Source organism: Dermochelys coriacea, chromosome 11, assembly GCF_009764565.3.
Source record: "Dermochelys coriacea isolate rDerCor1 chromosome 11, rDerCor1.pri.v4, whole genome shotgun sequence".
Lineage (NCBI taxonomy): Eukaryota > Metazoa > Chordata > Testudines > Dermochelyidae > Dermochelys > Dermochelys coriacea.
This window is the reverse complement of record NC_050078.2, coordinates 32,207,372-32,224,532: the sequence shown is the minus strand read 5'-3', so window position 1 is coordinate 32,224,532 and position 17,161 is coordinate 32,207,372. Positions and strand designations below refer to the sequence as shown.

The 17,161-nt window shown below is 39.7% G+C and overlaps 1 protein-coding gene across 1 annotated transcript in view; it reads right to left on the bottom strand.

Moving 5' to 3' along the window:
• Nucleotides 1–14,190: 14,190 nt before the first annotated feature.
• Nucleotides 14,191–17,161, bottom strand: part of UPP2 (uridine phosphorylase 2) — a 57,271-nt gene continuing 54,300 nt past the window's right edge. Inside the window, 3 exon segments of the mRNA XM_043504853.1 lie at nucleotides 14,191–14,372; nucleotides 15,312–15,324; nucleotides 15,327–15,457. Of these exon segments, the coding sequence (XP_043360788.1) occupies nucleotides 14,191–14,372; nucleotides 15,312–15,324; nucleotides 15,327–15,457 (326 nt within the window).

Genomic DNA, 17,161 nt, shown 5'->3' with positions numbered 1-17,161 from the left:
CCCTTTCTGACAGGCTGTTTATAATGCTAAGTTTACTAGTTTTTGGAGGCTGTCGGGGAGGGGAGGGGCGCAAGGTGGAAGTTTCGCTTAGGGCGCAAAATATCCTTGCACCAGCCCTGCTTACAGTTAGAAGGTTGCCTAAATCTTCCTTTCTGCAATATAACCCATTACTACTTGTCCTGTCCTCAGTGATTAATGAGAACAATTTATCACCCTCCTCTTTATAACAATTTTTTATTTAGTTGAAGACTGTTATCATGTCCCCCTTCAGTCTTCTCTTCTCCAGACTAAACAAACCCAATTTTTTCAGTCTTTTGTTGAAAGCCATGTTTTCTAGACCTTTAATCATTTTTGTTGCTCTCATCTGGGCTTTCTCCAACTTGTCCATATTTTTCCCAAAATGTGGTGCCCAGAACTGGACATAATACTTCAGCTGAGGCCTTATCAGTGCGAGTACAGTGATAGAATTACTTCTCTTGTCCTGCTTATAGCACTCCTACTAATACATCACAGCATAATGTTTGTGTTTTTTGCAACAGTTTTATATTGTCGTCTTGTATTTAGTTTGTGATCCATTGTAACCCCCAGATCCTTTTCTGCAGTACTCCTTCCTAGGCAATCATTTCCCATTTTGTTTTTGTGCAACTGATTATTCCTTCCTAACTGTAGTACTTTGCATTTGTCCTTATTGAATTTCATTCCATTTATTTCAGACCATTTTTCCAGTTTGTCAAGATCACTTTGAATTCTAATCCAATCCTCCAAAGCACTTGCAACCTCTCCCAGCTTGGTATCATCTGCAAACTTTAAAAGTGTACATTCTGTGCCATTATTCTAATCATTTATGAAGATATTGATTAGAAGTGGACCTATAACAGATCCCAGTGAGACCTCAGTAGACATGCCCTTCCAGCTTGATTGTGAATCATTGATAACTACTCTCTGAGTATGCTTTTCCAATCAGTTGTGCACTCACCTTATAGTAGGTTCGTCTAGGTTATGTTTCTCTAGTTTGTTTATGAGAAGGTCATGCAAGATAGTACCAAAAGTAGGGCAGTCAATTAATCAGTTAACGCCTGTGATTAATTGAAAACAAAATAAACATGTTAATCGGATACCTCTCTGCGGGGAATGGGGGAGGCCTAAAGGCGCAGCCCACAGCTCCAGAGGTGGCAAGGGAGAGGCTGAAACCCCAGCCCAGAGCTCTGCTGGCAGTGGTGGTGGCAGGGCTGGAGCCCCAGCCTGGAGCTCTGCAGGCAGCAGTGGCCTGAGGAGCCCCAAGGTGGACTGAAACCCTAAGCCCCACACCCTGACAGGGGCTGAAACCTGGAGCCCCGTGCCTCAAGCCTCCCACCAGAAGCAGGGCTGAAGGTAGGGGATCACAATTTTTTTTAAGTCTAAATGGGGTCCCCAGCAGAAAAAGTTTAGAAACACTGCCATAGGGAACAGGGGACTAGCAAGCTCAGCCTCCCTGCACCAGCCTCTCCTCCACTGCTACATGCCAAGTCCCTGAGGTAAAGCCCATCCTCCCTTGCAAACAAGGGCTCACTCAGCTGAAAGGAGTTATGTAAAAAATAGTAATAATTTTACATTTGTAAATTCAACTTTCATGATAAAGAGATTGCACCAAGTACTTGTATGAAGTGATTTGAAATACTATTTTTCCTGTTTCTCTTTTTTACAATGCAAATGTCTGTAATCAAAAATAAGGTGAGCACTGTACACTTTGTTGTAATTGAAATCAATATATTTGAAAATATAGAAGACATCCAAAAATATTAAAATAATGATATTCTTTTATTTTTTAACAGTGCGATTAAAACTGAGATTAATTGTGATTAATTTTTTTAGTCTCTTGACAGCCCTAATTAAAAGTCTTACTAAAGTTGAGCTGTATCACATCTATTGCTTCCCCCGTATCCACAAGACTTGTTACCCAGCCAAAGAAAATTAGGTTGGTTTGACATGATTTGTTTGTGACAAATCCATATTGACTGTTACTTACCACCTTATTTTCTTCTAGGTGCTTACAAATGTATTGCTTTCTTATTTGCTCCATTATCTTTTTGGGTCCTGATGTTAAGTTAACTGGTCTATAATTCCCTGGGTTGTCCTTATTCCCCTTTTTATAGATTGGTACTATATTTGCCTATTATTGTTCTTTTTTTTTTTTTTTTCTGTTTAAACTGTAAAGGACCAACCCTCACACATTGGTAGGCCCTAAAGCTCCTCAAGGAGGAATCTGGCCTTGTGGTCCCAGAGAGATTGGGCTGGTGTGTCTGTGAGTTGCTGAGTCCATGTGGGGTTCCAAAAAGCCTAGGACCTCAAGCAGTCATTTGTTTTCTTTGTGCTCAAGGTAGGCCCAGAAGGTAATTTCAGTGGAGTAAAATGTTGTCACAGCATTATCATCTCTTACTCCTGCATAAATGCTGAGGAAAATAAATGTTAAGTGAAGCAGAGATTGACTTTTGAGGCACAGGAGATTGATCCTGTGATAAGTCTGTTACTGTTTCTGTTATATCACAGAGAACTTGGTCTTTTCTGGAATGAATGAATGCAACACCCTTGAAATCAACAGGCTGTACAGGGTTACACTAGCAGAGAATTGGGCCCACTGGTTGATATTTTATGTAATTATTTAAAACTATTTCTGTGTGAGGGTGGAGCTTGAAGGTGATCCACATCAGGGACAATGACTGCAGACATTTTGCTTGCAGTGAACATAGACGGACAGAAAATGTTTGCAGGCATGCTATGGGGTGCATACACAGGAGCAACAACTGCTGCACCCTGTAACATTGTGCAACTTGCTCTTCTCCCCCAACACAGCCTGTGTGGAAGGGAGCAGGACAGTATCACCTCATTCAGGCAAGCTCCCAAGAGGTACAAATAGAGGAGGTTGAATTGTTTTTGATGAAATGGAAATTTTTACATATCAATTGTTTTCATTTTTGTAGAAACAAACCACACCCCCAAAATGAAAGAATTTTCAGTTTTTTGAAATTTTTTTAATTCTGTAAAATTTTGATGAAGAAAAACATCTTTCATGTGCACAAATTTTCACAGGAAATAAAATATTTCCCAACCAGCTCTAGTGCTGAAGTTCCCGCCAATAGAGCTAACTTTCTCTCCTCTTACACTTGAGTAGAACAAGGTGTGGGATTCTAGCTGGTCCCTGTTTACGAGCTTAAGGTGTCTGAGTAAATACTGCCAAGATTGGCCCTTAGTTTGTTAATAGTAGATTTGAGTTTGTGATAGTTTGTTGTACCATTATTGACTTGCTGAAATTTGGCTGACAGAATTTGTTTTCTTAGCCTGAGAACAACTTATTTGTTACAGTGAAGTCTTGCAATATACTATATTTCTATGAATAAAAAAATTAGCCAATCAGTAAATAGCTTAAATGTTAATCAGTGATTAAAGACTGGCACAGAATCGTTTTGGCAGAGAATTCTACATATGCCCATGTACACTTTATCAGTCTATTACCATTTGCAGGCAAAAAGGAAAGTGTGAGTGACTGTGATGCAAGTTGTAATGATCCCTTCCAAAAACAGAAAGGCTTTTACAGTAATGGTTGACATTTTGAAAATGAACTTCCCAAGGACATAGTTTTCTGAACTCTGTAAACTGTTAACTGAAAGCATTATAGAGCATAAACTTTGCATTTGCAACAGAAAAATCATTTTACTCTAATAATTAAGCTGAAGGCAAAATAGACAAAACAATGTTCTTGCTAACTACAAAGCACTCTGGAAAAATGAAGAATTCACTAATTGTTTATCTTAATAATTAAGTATATGGTTTTCTAAGCTATAACACAAAATTTTGGGGATAAATTAAATTATTGCATGCTTTTTGGTAATGTGTTTTTAGATTAATCCTGTAAGGAAATTACAATAGTGGTTGCTAGGTGGTACAGGGGTCACTGCAATAGTCTTCAGAACTGAATTCAAATTCTAGTGGGAAACTGTTAATAATGGTCTAATTTCTATTCCTAGAGGACATTGGTCCATGTCCCATTATCCATTTGCTTAAATCCAAGGTATGATGACCAAGACTGAAAACTAAGGACCAGTCTGCCCTCACTGGAGTTGATGGGATTTGGGGAACCATAGAAATGTAGGGCTGGAAGGGAACTCAGAGTCATCAAGTTTAGCCTTCTATGCTGTGGCAGGACCAAGTAAACCTAGACCATCCCTGACCGTTATTTGTCCAGTCTGTTTTTAAAAACCTCCAGTGCTAAGGATTCCACAACCTCCTTTGGAAACCTTATAGTGCTTAACTACCCTTATAGTTAGAATGTTTTTTCTAATATTTAGTCTAAATCTCCCTTGCTCCAGATTAAGCCCACAATTTCTTGTCCTACCTTCAATGGACATGGAGAACAATTGATCCCCATCCTCTTTATAGAAGCCCTTAACATCTCTGAAGATTATCAGGTCTCTCTCATCTTCTTTTCTCAAGACTAAACATGCCCAGTTTTTTTAACCTTTCCTCATAGGTTAGGTTTTCTAAACCTTCTGTCATTTTTTATTACTCTACTCTGGACTCTCTCCAGTTTGTCCACATCTTTCCTAAAGTGTGGGACCCAGAACTGGACACAGTAGTCCAGCTGAGGCCTCACCACCACTGAGAATATTGGTGCAATTAACACACATACCTTATATAGCAAAAAGAACAGGAGTACTTGTGGCACATTAGAGACTAACAAATTTATTTGAGCATAAGCTTTTGTGGGCTACAGCTCACTTCACTGGATGCATAGAATGGAACATATATAATAAGATATATATATATATATATATATACATACAGAGAACATGAAAAGGTGGAGTAAGAGGCTAATTAATTAAGATGAGCTATGATTAGCAGGAGAAAAAAAACTTTTGTAGTGATAATCAAGGTGGCCCATTTAGACAGTTGACAAGAAGGTGTGAGGATACTTAACATGGGGAAATAGATGCAATATGTGTAATGACTCAAAAGAGACTACACCATCTGCTCTGGAAACTCCCTAAAAAAGCACAGGAACAGATCTGTGCAGACACATGCCTAGAACCACGACCTGGGCTATTCTATTTGCTACCCAAGATCCATAAACCTGGAAATCCTGGATGCCCCATCATCTCAGGCATTGGCACCCTAACAGCAGGATTGGACTCTCTCCTCAGGCCCTACGCTACCAGCACTCCCAGCTATCTTCTAGACACCACTGACTTCCTGAGGAAACTATAATCCATCAGCGATCTTCCAGAAAACACCATCCTGGCCACTATGGATGTAGAAGCCCTCCTCACCAACATTCCACACAAAGATTGACTACAAGCTATCAGGAACAGTATCCCCGATAATGTCACGGCAAACCTGGTGGCTGAGCTTTGTGACTTTGTCCTCACCCATAACTATTTCACATTTGGGGACAACATATACCTTCAAGTCAGCGGCACTGCTATGGGTACCCTCATGGCCTCACAGTATGCCATACATTTTTATGACGGACTTAGAACAACACTTCCTTAGCTCTCGTCCCCTAACGCCCCTACTCCACTTGTGCTACATCGATGACATCTTCATCATCTGGACCCATGGAAAAGAAACCCTTGAGGAATTCCACCATGATTTCAACAATTTCCATCCCACCATCAACCTAGCCTAGACCAATCCACACAAGCAGTCCTTTTCCTGGACACTACTGTGCTAATAAGCGATGATCACAAACACCACCCTATACTGGAAACCTACTGACTGCTATTCCTACCTACATGCCTCCAGCTTTCATCCAGACCACACCACACGATCCATTGTCTAAAGCCAAGCTCTACGATATAACCGCATTTGCTCCAACCCCTCAGACAGAAGACAAACATCTACAAGATCTCTATCATGCGTTCTTACAACTACAATACCCACCTGCTGAAGTGAAGAAACAAATTGACAGAGCCAGAAGAGTACCCAGAAGTTACCTACTACAGGACAGGCCCAACAAAGAGAATAACAGAACACCACTAGCTGTCACCTTCAGCTCCCAACTAAAATCTCTCCAGCGCATCATCAAAGATCTACAACTTAGCCTGAAACATGATCCCTCACTCTTACAGATTTTGGGAGACAGACCAGTCCTTGCTTACAGACAGCTCCCCAACCTGAAGCAAATACTCACCAGCAACCACACACCACACAACTGAAACACTATTCCAGGAACCTAGCCTTGCAACAAAGCCCGATGCCAACTCTGTCCACATATTTATTCAAGTGACACCGTCATAGGACCTAATCACATTAGCCACACCATCAGAGGCTCGTTCACCTGCACATCTACCAATGTGATATATGCCATCATGTTCCAGCAATGCCCCTCTGCCATGTACATTGGCCAAACCGGAGAGTCTCTACGCAAAAGAATAAAGGGACACAAATCTGACATCAGGAATCATAAGATTCAAAAACCTGTAGGAGAACACTTAAACTTCTCTGGCCACTCAGTAACATACTTTTAAGGTGGCAATTTTGCAACAGAAAAGCTTAAAAGCAGACTCCAGTGAGAAACTGCTGAGCTTGAATTAATATGCAAACTAGATACCATTAACTTGGCTTGGAATCGAGACTGGGAGTGGCTGGGTCATTGTACATATTGAATCTATTTCCCCATGTTAAGTATCCTCACACCTTCTTGTTAACTGTCTAAATGGGCCATCTTGATTATCACTACAAAAGTTTTTTTTTCTCCTGCTGATCTTATCTTAATTAATTAGCCTCTTACTCCACCTTTTCATGTTCTCTCTCTGGGTTTGTGTGTGTGTGTGTGTGTGTGTGTGTATATGTATGTGTATGTGTGTGTGTGTGTGTGTGTATGTGTATGTGTATATATGTGTATATATATATACACACAATCTTCTTACTATATGTTCCATTCTATGCATCTGATGAGGTGGGCTGTAGCTCATGAAAACTTATGCTCAAATAAATTTTTGTTAGTCTTTAAGGTGCCACAGGTACTCTAGTTCTTTTTGCAGATACAGATTAACACAGCTGCTACTCTGAAACCAGACCTAATATAAAAGTCTCTTTATTAATACACCTCAGAATATTAGTTTTATTTTTCAACTTTATCACATTGTTGGCTCATGTTCAATTTTTCATCCACTATAACCTGCAGATCTTTTTCAGCAATCCTACCACCTCACCAGTTACTCCCCATTTTGTAGGTGTGAATTTGATTTTTCCTTAAGTGAAGTACTTTCCACTTGTCTTTCATCTTGTTTGAATTTCATCTTGTTGTTTTCAGACCAATTCTCCAATTTGTCAAGGTCATTTTGAACTCTAATCCTAACCTCCTAAATGTTTGAAACTTAGTGTCATCTGCACATTTTATAAATATACTTTCTACCAGTGTTCCCTCTAATTTTTTACATCCGTGTACGGAACAAATTTTGTTATGTGCAACAATATGGAAGTGATGTGTGGCATATCACCTTCATAGTGGTGCACGTAACAAAATTCATATGGGAGGGTGGGGTCCAGGGGCCTGGAGTGTGGCAGGGGCTCAGGGTTGGGGCAGAGGGTTGGGTGCAGGGGCTGAGGGCTCCGGCTAGGGGGTGAAGGTTCTGGGGTGGGGCTGGGGATGAGTGGTTTGGGGTGAAGATTCTTGGGTGGGGCTGCGGTGGGGAGAGAGGACTCCCCCCACCCCTCTCTCGCCACAGCAGCTCGGTGCTGGGGGAGAGGCGCCTCTCCCTGGCTGTGGCAGCTCCGGCGGGGCTGGGCGGAACTGGGGGAGGGGCTCCTCTCCCCCAGCCCCGGCAAGTCAGGGGCAGGTCCGTGTTGGGGCCTGGGGAGGGGCGCCTCTCCCCACTGCGGCAGGTCTATGGTGGGGCTGTCAGGGAAAGGCACCTCTCCGCCACAGCAGGTCCACGCTGGTGCTGGCTGGGAGGAGTGTCTCTGTGCGCCGTGGCAGGTCCATGGTGCGGGAGGGGCACCTCTCTCCACCACAGCCCTGAGCCCCTGCGCAGGGCTTAATAGGCAGCTGTGCGGCCATACAGCCACGCAGCTTATGGAGAACTTAGCTTTCCACTCCCTTATCCAAGTCATTAACTAAAATATGGAATAGTAGTGGCCCAGGATTGACCCTTTGGGAGCCCACTAGATATGCCCTCCCAGTTTGACAGTGAACCATTGATAACTGCTCTTTGATTACTGTCTTTCAGCCAGTTGTGCTCCCACCTTATAGTAATTTCATAGAGATCACATTTCCCAAATTTGCTTATGAGAATGTCATGTGGGAGTGTATCAAATGCTTTACTAAAATCAAGATATATCACATCATCATCTTCCCCTCTCCCCCATCCTCTCAGCCAGTAATCCTATCAAAGAATGAAATTAGTTTGGTTTGGCATGATTTGTTCTTGACAAATCCATGCTCACTATGCTTTATGACCCTATTCTCCTCCAAGTGCTTACAAATTGATTATTTAATAACTTGTTTCAGTATCTTTCTAGGTACCAAAGTTAGGCTGACTGGTCTGTAATTCCCTGGGTCCTCTTTGTTCCCCTTTTAAAAGACAGATATTATGTTTGCCCTTCTCCAGTCTTCTTGGACCATCCTTGTGTCACCGTGCCATAGTGGGTCACAACTGAGAATACCAAATTCAGGACAAACTGCTGAGAAATAGGGCAGACATACCCCAAAACTGGTGGTTATTCTCCCGTAAGATATACCAGACCAGCAACCAGACCAGAGTAAACTTCTGTTTTACCATACTGGCTAACAAGAAGTCAGAAAAGCAGTCTCCTTAGGTATTCCAGTCCTTGTATCACCACCAAAAACACTGGACTTAATGATGAGTGGTTATTTAAAACCAATTTCATCAACCAAAGGGTTCTTCTGATCCCCAAGGACCAGCCACATACCCAGGTCAATATATAACTTAGATCTTACCCAATAATCATGCTGTTGCCAATCCTTTAATATCTAAAGATTTATTTATAAAAGGAAAGAAAGGTGAGAGTTAAAATTGGTTAAAGGAACCAAATACATACAATAATTGCAAAGTTCTTAGATCAGACTTGTAGCCGTGATGGAATAAACTGCTGGTTTGTTAAGTATCTGGTTGCTTCCAAATCATTGGAAGACCTCAGTCCCTTGGTCAGAATGCTCCATTAGTATAAGTCCATAGTACAGAGGTTGAGCAGGAAAGAGGCAAAATGGAGATGTTCCCAGGGCCTTCTATAGCTTCTGCCAAGTGAAGGGAAACCCATTGTTCTAGTTTGTGAAAAAGTACAGGTAACAAGATGGAGTTTGGAGTCACATGGGCAAGTCACATGTCCATGCATGCTTCACTTAGTCATAGCAGAGGCCATTAACCATACTCTAGTTAGAATATCCCTAGGAAAGTCCATTAAATGTTGATAGGTATCTTCTAGGATCCATTGTAAGTTAAATGTTCTTTAATGGGCCATTCAACTTGAATAGGTCCTTCACATTGTGCTGACTAAATACCTTGTTGGTGTTATCACAGGAGCAAACATTTGAAATACAGGTACATAGTTACTATTCGTAACTTCAGATACGAAAATGATACATGCATACAAACAGGATAATCATATTGAGCAAATCATAACTTTTTTATAGACATCTTACTTGACATACTTTGTACAAGATCTGTTGTAATTATATAACAGTGGTAGCAACAATGATCTACCTGGTCATGTTTTAATCATATAACATCTCATCCTGTCCTCCAGGAGTTCCCAAAGTTAATTGCTAATGGTCATAATAATTGCTAAGAATACTTCAGCTGGTTCCTTAAGTTACCCTAGGATGAATTTTATCAACCCAATCTAACTTATCTAAATATTCTTTAACCTGTTTTCCCTATTTTGGCTTGTGTTCCTTCTCCTGTGTTGTTAATATTAATTCTGTTGAGTACCTGGTTACCATTAACTTTTTTAGTGAAGACTGAAGCAAAATAGGCATTAAACACTTCAGCTTTCTTGATGTCATCCGTCATTACCTCTCCTTCCCCACTAAGTAGGGGACCTACACTCTCTTTCATCTTTCTCTTGCTCCTAATGTGTGTTCAGAACCTTTTCTTATTGCCTTTTATATCCCTTGCTAGCTCTAACTCATTTTGTGCCATAATCTTTCTGATTTTACTCCTACATGCTTGTGCTATTCTTGTGTACTTGTCCTTAGCAATTTGTTCATGTTTCCACTTTTTGTGGGATTCCTTTAAAGAGCTCCTGGGGGAGCCATATTGGACTCTTACAATTCTTCCTATCTTTCTCTCACAGCAGGATAGTTTGCAGTTGTGCCTTTAACATTGTCTCCCTGAGAAGCTGCCAGCTCTCCTGAACTCCTTTTTCCTGTAGAGTTTCTTCCCGAAGGACCTTACCTACCAGTTCTTAAAGTTTGTTAAGGTCTGCTTTTTTGAAGTCCATTGTCCTTATTCAATTACTCCCACTCATTAGAATCATAAAATCTATCATTTCATGATCACTTCCCCCAAATTGCTTTCCATCATCAGATTTGCTACCAATTACTTCCTGTTGGTCAGAATCAAGGGTAAAATGTCTGTCACCCTAGTTATTTCCTCCACTTTCTGAACAAAAATTGTCCTCAGTACATTCCATGAACTTACTGGAAATTGTGTTTTTCCATATTACTTTCTGACAACAGGATCAAGCCAAAAGGTATCATGGATCAAGAAATTAATTAATTGGAAGAGTGATGCACAGAAGCCTGAACAGCACTGGTTCATGCTAAGCCTTGCTCTAGCAAGTGCTATTAAACTCACTGGCATTAACAGCAAATTCAAACTAATGTTTAAAAACATTGTAAAAAAGACCTGTAATGAATTGTTTGCTAAAAGCTCCAATGGTGCTATACTGGTACTGTTATTTGTGTGGGGACTGGTGCGTTTAGAGGATTGGTAATAGAATATTAAACCATTTGGCCCATTTCAGTCTGTTGCTACTATTTGAAGCCAATAATGGTTTTTTTTTTTTTTTTTGTTGCCTACATAGAATCAGTTGGTAGTCACTGTCCACAAACACATCCCCACAAGTGACACAACTTTTAATTAAAACTGTATTGAATTAAGAAATTCAGAGTTGCCATCTGTTAACTATGTCATCTATACGATTTATGGTGACAATCTCAGCAGAGAACATAAGAACAGCCATACTGGATCAGACCAATGGTCCATCCAGTCCAGTATCCTGTCTTCCAACAGTGGCCAATGCTAGATGCTTCAGAGGGAATTAACTGAACATAACAGCAATTATTGAGTGATAATCCTAGCTTCTGTCATTTACTCCCAGCTTCTGGAAGTTAGAGGCTTAAGACACCCACAGCTTGGGGTGGCATCTCTGACCATCTTGACTAATATCCATTGATGGACCTATCCTCCATGAACTTATCTAATTCTTTTTTGAATCCAGTTGTAGTTCTGGTCTTTATAACATCCCCTGGCCATGCGTTCCACAGGTTGACTGTGTGTCGTGGGAAGTAGTACTTCTTTTGTTTTTTTTTTAAAGCTGCTGCTATTAATTTCATTGGGTGACTCCTTGTTCTTGTGTTATGTGAAGGGATAATTAACACTGCCTTATTCATTTTCTCCACACCATTCATTATTTTATTGACTTCTGTCATATCTCTGCTTAGTCATTTCTTTTGCAAGCTGAATAGTCTGTCTTTTTAATCTTTCCTCATATGGAAGTTGTTCCATATGCCTAATCACTTTTGTTGCCCTTCTCTGCACCTTTCCCATTCTAATACATCTTTTCTGAGATGGGGGTGACTAGAGCTGCACAATGTATTCAAGGTGTAGGCGTACCATGGATTTATTTATTGGCATTATATTTTGTGTTAGTATTTATCTCTTTCCTAATGGTTCCTACATTGTTAGCCTTTTTGACTGCTGCTTCACATTTATTTTCAGAGAACTATCCCCAGTGTTTCCAAGATCTCTTTTGTGAATGATAATGGCAAATTTAGACCTCATCATTTTGTATGCAAAGTTGGGATTCTGTTTTCCAATGTGCATTACTTTGCATTTATCAACATTGAATTGCATCTGCTATTTTGTTGCTGAGTTGCCCAGTTTTGTGAGATCCATTTGTAACTCGTCGCAGTCTGCTTTGGACTTTACTATCTTGAATAATTTTGCATCATCTGCAAATTTTCCCACCTTACTCTTTATCCCTTTTTCTAGATCATTTATGAATATGTTGAACAGCACTGCGCCCAAAACAGATCCCTTGGGGACACTGTTGTTTAGGGGTTTAAAGATTTAGGGATGGATTTGACATGAAACGTGAACTACCCATAACTCCTAGAGGTGAGACCTCCAGCTCAGGCTGAGGCATAGTAATGGGAAAATGGGGGGGGGAAGCCTGTGCCGGACCTGTTCTATAATTAAATAAAAGACTTCAGTTCAAATGCCTGAATAGTGAGCATTACAGGCCTGATTCCCCTCTCACACCAGTGAGAAACAGGAGTAATTACAGTGAACCCAATGTAAAATAGCATAGGTGAGAGGAGCATCAGACCTTAAATTCATTAAACAGATTTTTAAAAGGATTATTTCTGGACTTAAAGTTGTTGTAGTTTAAAAAAAAAAAAAATAAAAAAAAAATAAAAACATACAGCATGACCTCAATTTATGAACATCAATGTTAGGACACTTTTCTTGATGGGAGTGCAGAGGAAGTCATATAACTAAAGTGATATCTGTGAAGAATAGGTGGACATCTTTTCACATTCAGAGTGAAAAGTATCTTCGGAGTATTGGGAATTGCTTTGCAGGGGTCTGAAGGGCAAGAAGAAAGCAATGCAGTGCACCATGCTGCAATTTATGCATTATACCTGCTGTAATTTTGAGATGTTCAATTTTATGAATTTTTTTATTTAATGAACTCCTCGATCCCCAAATAGCTGATAAAATGGGGATTCTCCCATATTTGATGAAGATTTCATGAATATTGGTCATACAATTGTGGGTCTAGGCTAGCCCATGAAAAAAACCTTTTTGTAACAGTTTCTTCTGATTCTATTTTCTGTTTAAAATTATAAGAATATGTTCATTTTGCAGACCTGTTCTCTATTTAATGTGATATATTAAGTTTATAATACTTAAAATAACAGTTAAACTTCTATAAATTACTGTTACAAGATTGTAAGATTCTCATTGCAAACAAGACTTTGAATGGATCATAAAAACAGGGCTGAGTCAGAGCCCATTGAAGTCATGGGAAAGTGAAAGAAGTGGACTCTGGATCATGTCAAAACTTAAGTAAAAAATCCAAACGACAAAGAACCTTTTAGCCATTTACAAAGTTAGAGATCATGATTTGTATTTCTATGTGTTGATTAGCAAACACATAGGAAGGATACAGGACTTGTTAGTAATTTACAGTAAAATTAAATTTGTATCAATAATATTTATTCTCTCTTTATAAGCTGCCTATCACCTGTGTTTGCTGAAATTCAATGAAGAACAATAATGCCACAAATGCTGATTGGTTTGAGTTTGCCTAATTTTGGTTTTCTAAATAATCACCTTGGGGCCCAAACCTGCACCCACTTAGTGAACAGTTCCACCATGATGATGATTTTATTTTTGCTATAAGAAGGATTTCTGTGGCCTACCCTTTTGTGTTATAGCAATACTTACATACTTGCCATTTCAGACCTATTCTCAGATATATAAATATGTAAAATTTAAACAAAACCAAGTCCTAGCTAGGTCTGGATCCTGGAACACTACAGGGCCAGATGTTCAGAGGTGCTGAACACCCACAGGCCCTGTTGGAATTTTGAATGCTCAGCACCTTATAAATCAGATTCACTGAGTCCCACTAAAGCTACTTGTGATTACACTCCACGCATCTTTATGCCTGTAGAAGGATCTGATGTGGAAAGTATATGTTTTATAGATAAGGCGTTAATTTTATATGAATGTGTATGCAGTAAATCCCCTTATAGCACAAAATAACTACATTATAACTGGCTTTAATGTTTTCACTAACTATGCATTGAAACAATTTGGAACTTTCATTTTGTTTTCCTTATAAATGGTTTCATTTATATATGAATTCACTACACATTGTATTTATGTCTGCCTCTGTATCAATATACAGAGATAAATACATAAGACATTCATTTTGTGTATTGGCAGGGTATAGTTTTCCTTAGTTATTAAGGAAAAATGCATTGTCTAGTAATTCCATTTGGTTATATAACCCAAGACGCTTTTTGATAAAAAGTGAGATCAGATGCTGAGACCGTCGCTGATATTCTACTAAAACTTCATGGGGTGCCTTGATCTGGTCAAGTTCAAGTTGGTTAAAGAGTGCCACACAGACAACAGCAGCTATAAGAAAAACAAAAAGAAAAGGAGGACTTGTGGCACCTTAGAGACTAACAAATTTATTAGAGCATAAGCTTTCGTGAGCTACAGCTCACTTCATCGGATGCATTTTGGTTTTCCATCAAATGCATCCGATGAAGTGAGCTGTAGCTCACGAAAGCTTATGCTCTAATAAATTTGTTAGTCTCTAAGGTGCCACAAGTACTCCTTTTCTTTTTGCGAATACAGACTAACATGGCTGCTACCCTGAAAGAAAAACAAAAACGCCCTTTTAAGTAACTTATGATACATCAAATGTGCACGGTATTTGCTTCAGTAAAGGATTATATTCCTAGCACACATAGATAATGCAGATTTATTGGGGGGTTTAAATGAAGGGCTCAATATACCTCCCTGGGAAGGTGTAAGCTGCACTTCCTGGAACTTACAGGAGCAGCTGTACTGGAGAAGCAGAGGCAGTGTCATCATAACTGCCTGCCCTTTACAGTTCTGCAGCTGCAATCTTTAAGCTTTATCGAGAGCTCCTTAGCAGCTCAATTGCCAGAGGTTGCCTGGAAAATTCATGCACCACATGCACTGAAAGTGTGCCCCACAATATGTTAGTAAGAGACAAGTGATCTTTGCAGCCAGTAAAAGAAAACCAGAGACGGGGCATAGCCAGGAAACTTTTCAGAGCTGGGCTGAGTGCAGTTTTGGTTTTTCCAAGACAGTTAATTGTTTTTTCTATATGCTGCACTTCTAAACAAGCAGTTTCAGGTAAACGTTTTATGTAGCCGCTGGATTTGTGTTAATATACTTTTTTAGTGAAAGAAGCTTGGAATACATTTTTAGTTTTCACATTATATAAATCCCAGAGCTGACCAAATCCATATGTAGATTAAATTAGGAAGTGCAAAGGTGTACGAAAACAAACATGAAAGTGTGTGTGACAAGAAATTGTACCTTTTAGACCACAAAAAGTCCACATATAGCAGCAAATACAGTTGACTCCATTTCAATATTTCTAACACCAGCATCGTAAGCTCTCCTTAAGTACGCCAACTTCTTTTCATTGGAAAAAGAACACAATGCTCCATCTAATCGGCCTTGACCTGGAAAGAAAAAACCTGTGATTACTCATCCTTCTATACAATATAGGGTTTACAGTCATAGTAAAACTGGCTGTAGTCTCAGGAAGTTTCTCTCAAAGTGCAGAATTTCTCTAAATTCTACTTAAAACTGCATTAAATTGTTATTTTAATAGGGCTCATTAAATTATTTATTTCGTATTCCATTTCTCATGTATTTTTAAAGCCAATCTACTATGACAAAATACGGCTGAGTTCACTATAGAAGTTTTAACAAAACCAAGACCAAAATAACACAGGTGCATAGAGATATGGTGGCAGATTCTCAGCTGTGTAAATTGGCATAACTCTGTGAGGCTCTGGCAGATGAAATCTACAACATACTAAGTTGCTTTAGAAAAGGATTAACAAATTTAGGTACATATGCCCCTTCCATTATGCGGAGAAAATGGAGACGGAAAAGACCTTTTAATCTTAGTTTTAACTTATTTTTTTTAAAGGGAGATGGTTAATTATAGGAAATCAAAATGGTTTACGAGAATTTTTTCTTGGCAACTTTGTTTGCTACCGGGGCTCACACCTCTGTTCTCACTTCTCCAAATCTCTTAGACTCAGGATCAATTTAGAAAAACAATTAACTCTCACTCATACTCTCAAATATTCTAAGGGCCCAATTCTTGGATCTGGCCAAGCTGCCCACTTCACAGGATGCAGAACCCGAGGGCAAGTGGGCAAAGATACTCTTGCACTGCTCTGTCCCCAGGGCAGCTGAGGGCAGTCGCGTCATCCCACATAATACAGCACTTAGGTTAGGAAATGGCCTTCAAAATGATCTATAAAGACTGCATTCCTGGTGGCTGTAACATTTGCAAAGATAGCGGGTGAGATCCATGCTGCAAAACCAAGGCCTCCTTCAACAGTGTACTGTAAGGATGGGTGACCTATGGGATGATTCAGTTTACTTGACTCAATCTATCAGTCTATCACTGTTGGTCCCTAATCTTCCTAATTTAGCAGGTGAGGCTAGATAGTTATCTTCAAAATGTTCTCAGTTGCTGTTGAGAAAGGACAAAGCTTTTTTGTAAATCCCAGAGATTATTTGTAATAATAAATGGAGACCAGTCAAGAGGGCTGATAAACTTTGCTTAGAAAATAAGAGAATCATTCATTACATTCAAGCCTGCTGTGGCTTTACATGTCTTTAATTGAGGTCTTAGGTTTAGCTATACTTAAAACTGTACAGCTGTGCTGCTGCAGCTCTAGCACTTTAGTGGAGACACCCCCTGCACCGATAAGATGGATTCTCCTGTCAGTGCTGGTAATCCACCTCCCCAAGAGGCAGTAGCTAGGTCGATGAAGAATTCTTCCATCAACCTAGCACTTTCTACTTGGGACTTAGATTGGCCTAACTCAGGGTTGTAGATTTTTCACATCCCTGAGCAACGTAGTTATGACGAGCTAATTTTATATTGCAGACCAGGTCTCGGAAACTTTCTAGTAGATCTGAAACAGCCTCTACACAATTGCTTAGAAAAGTCTCTGTAACAGAGATGTGTAAGGTTGCTATATGAAGCTCAATTCATACATCTTTGCGGCATCATTTTCTTGAGTTAGCTTGTAGGGCCGATGTCCAATGAGGAAGAGTAGAGGAAGAGGAAGAGTCTTGCAATCATTAACTCAGTTAATACTCCTTTAGTGGAACGGGGTTGGGTTTGTTATCATTAG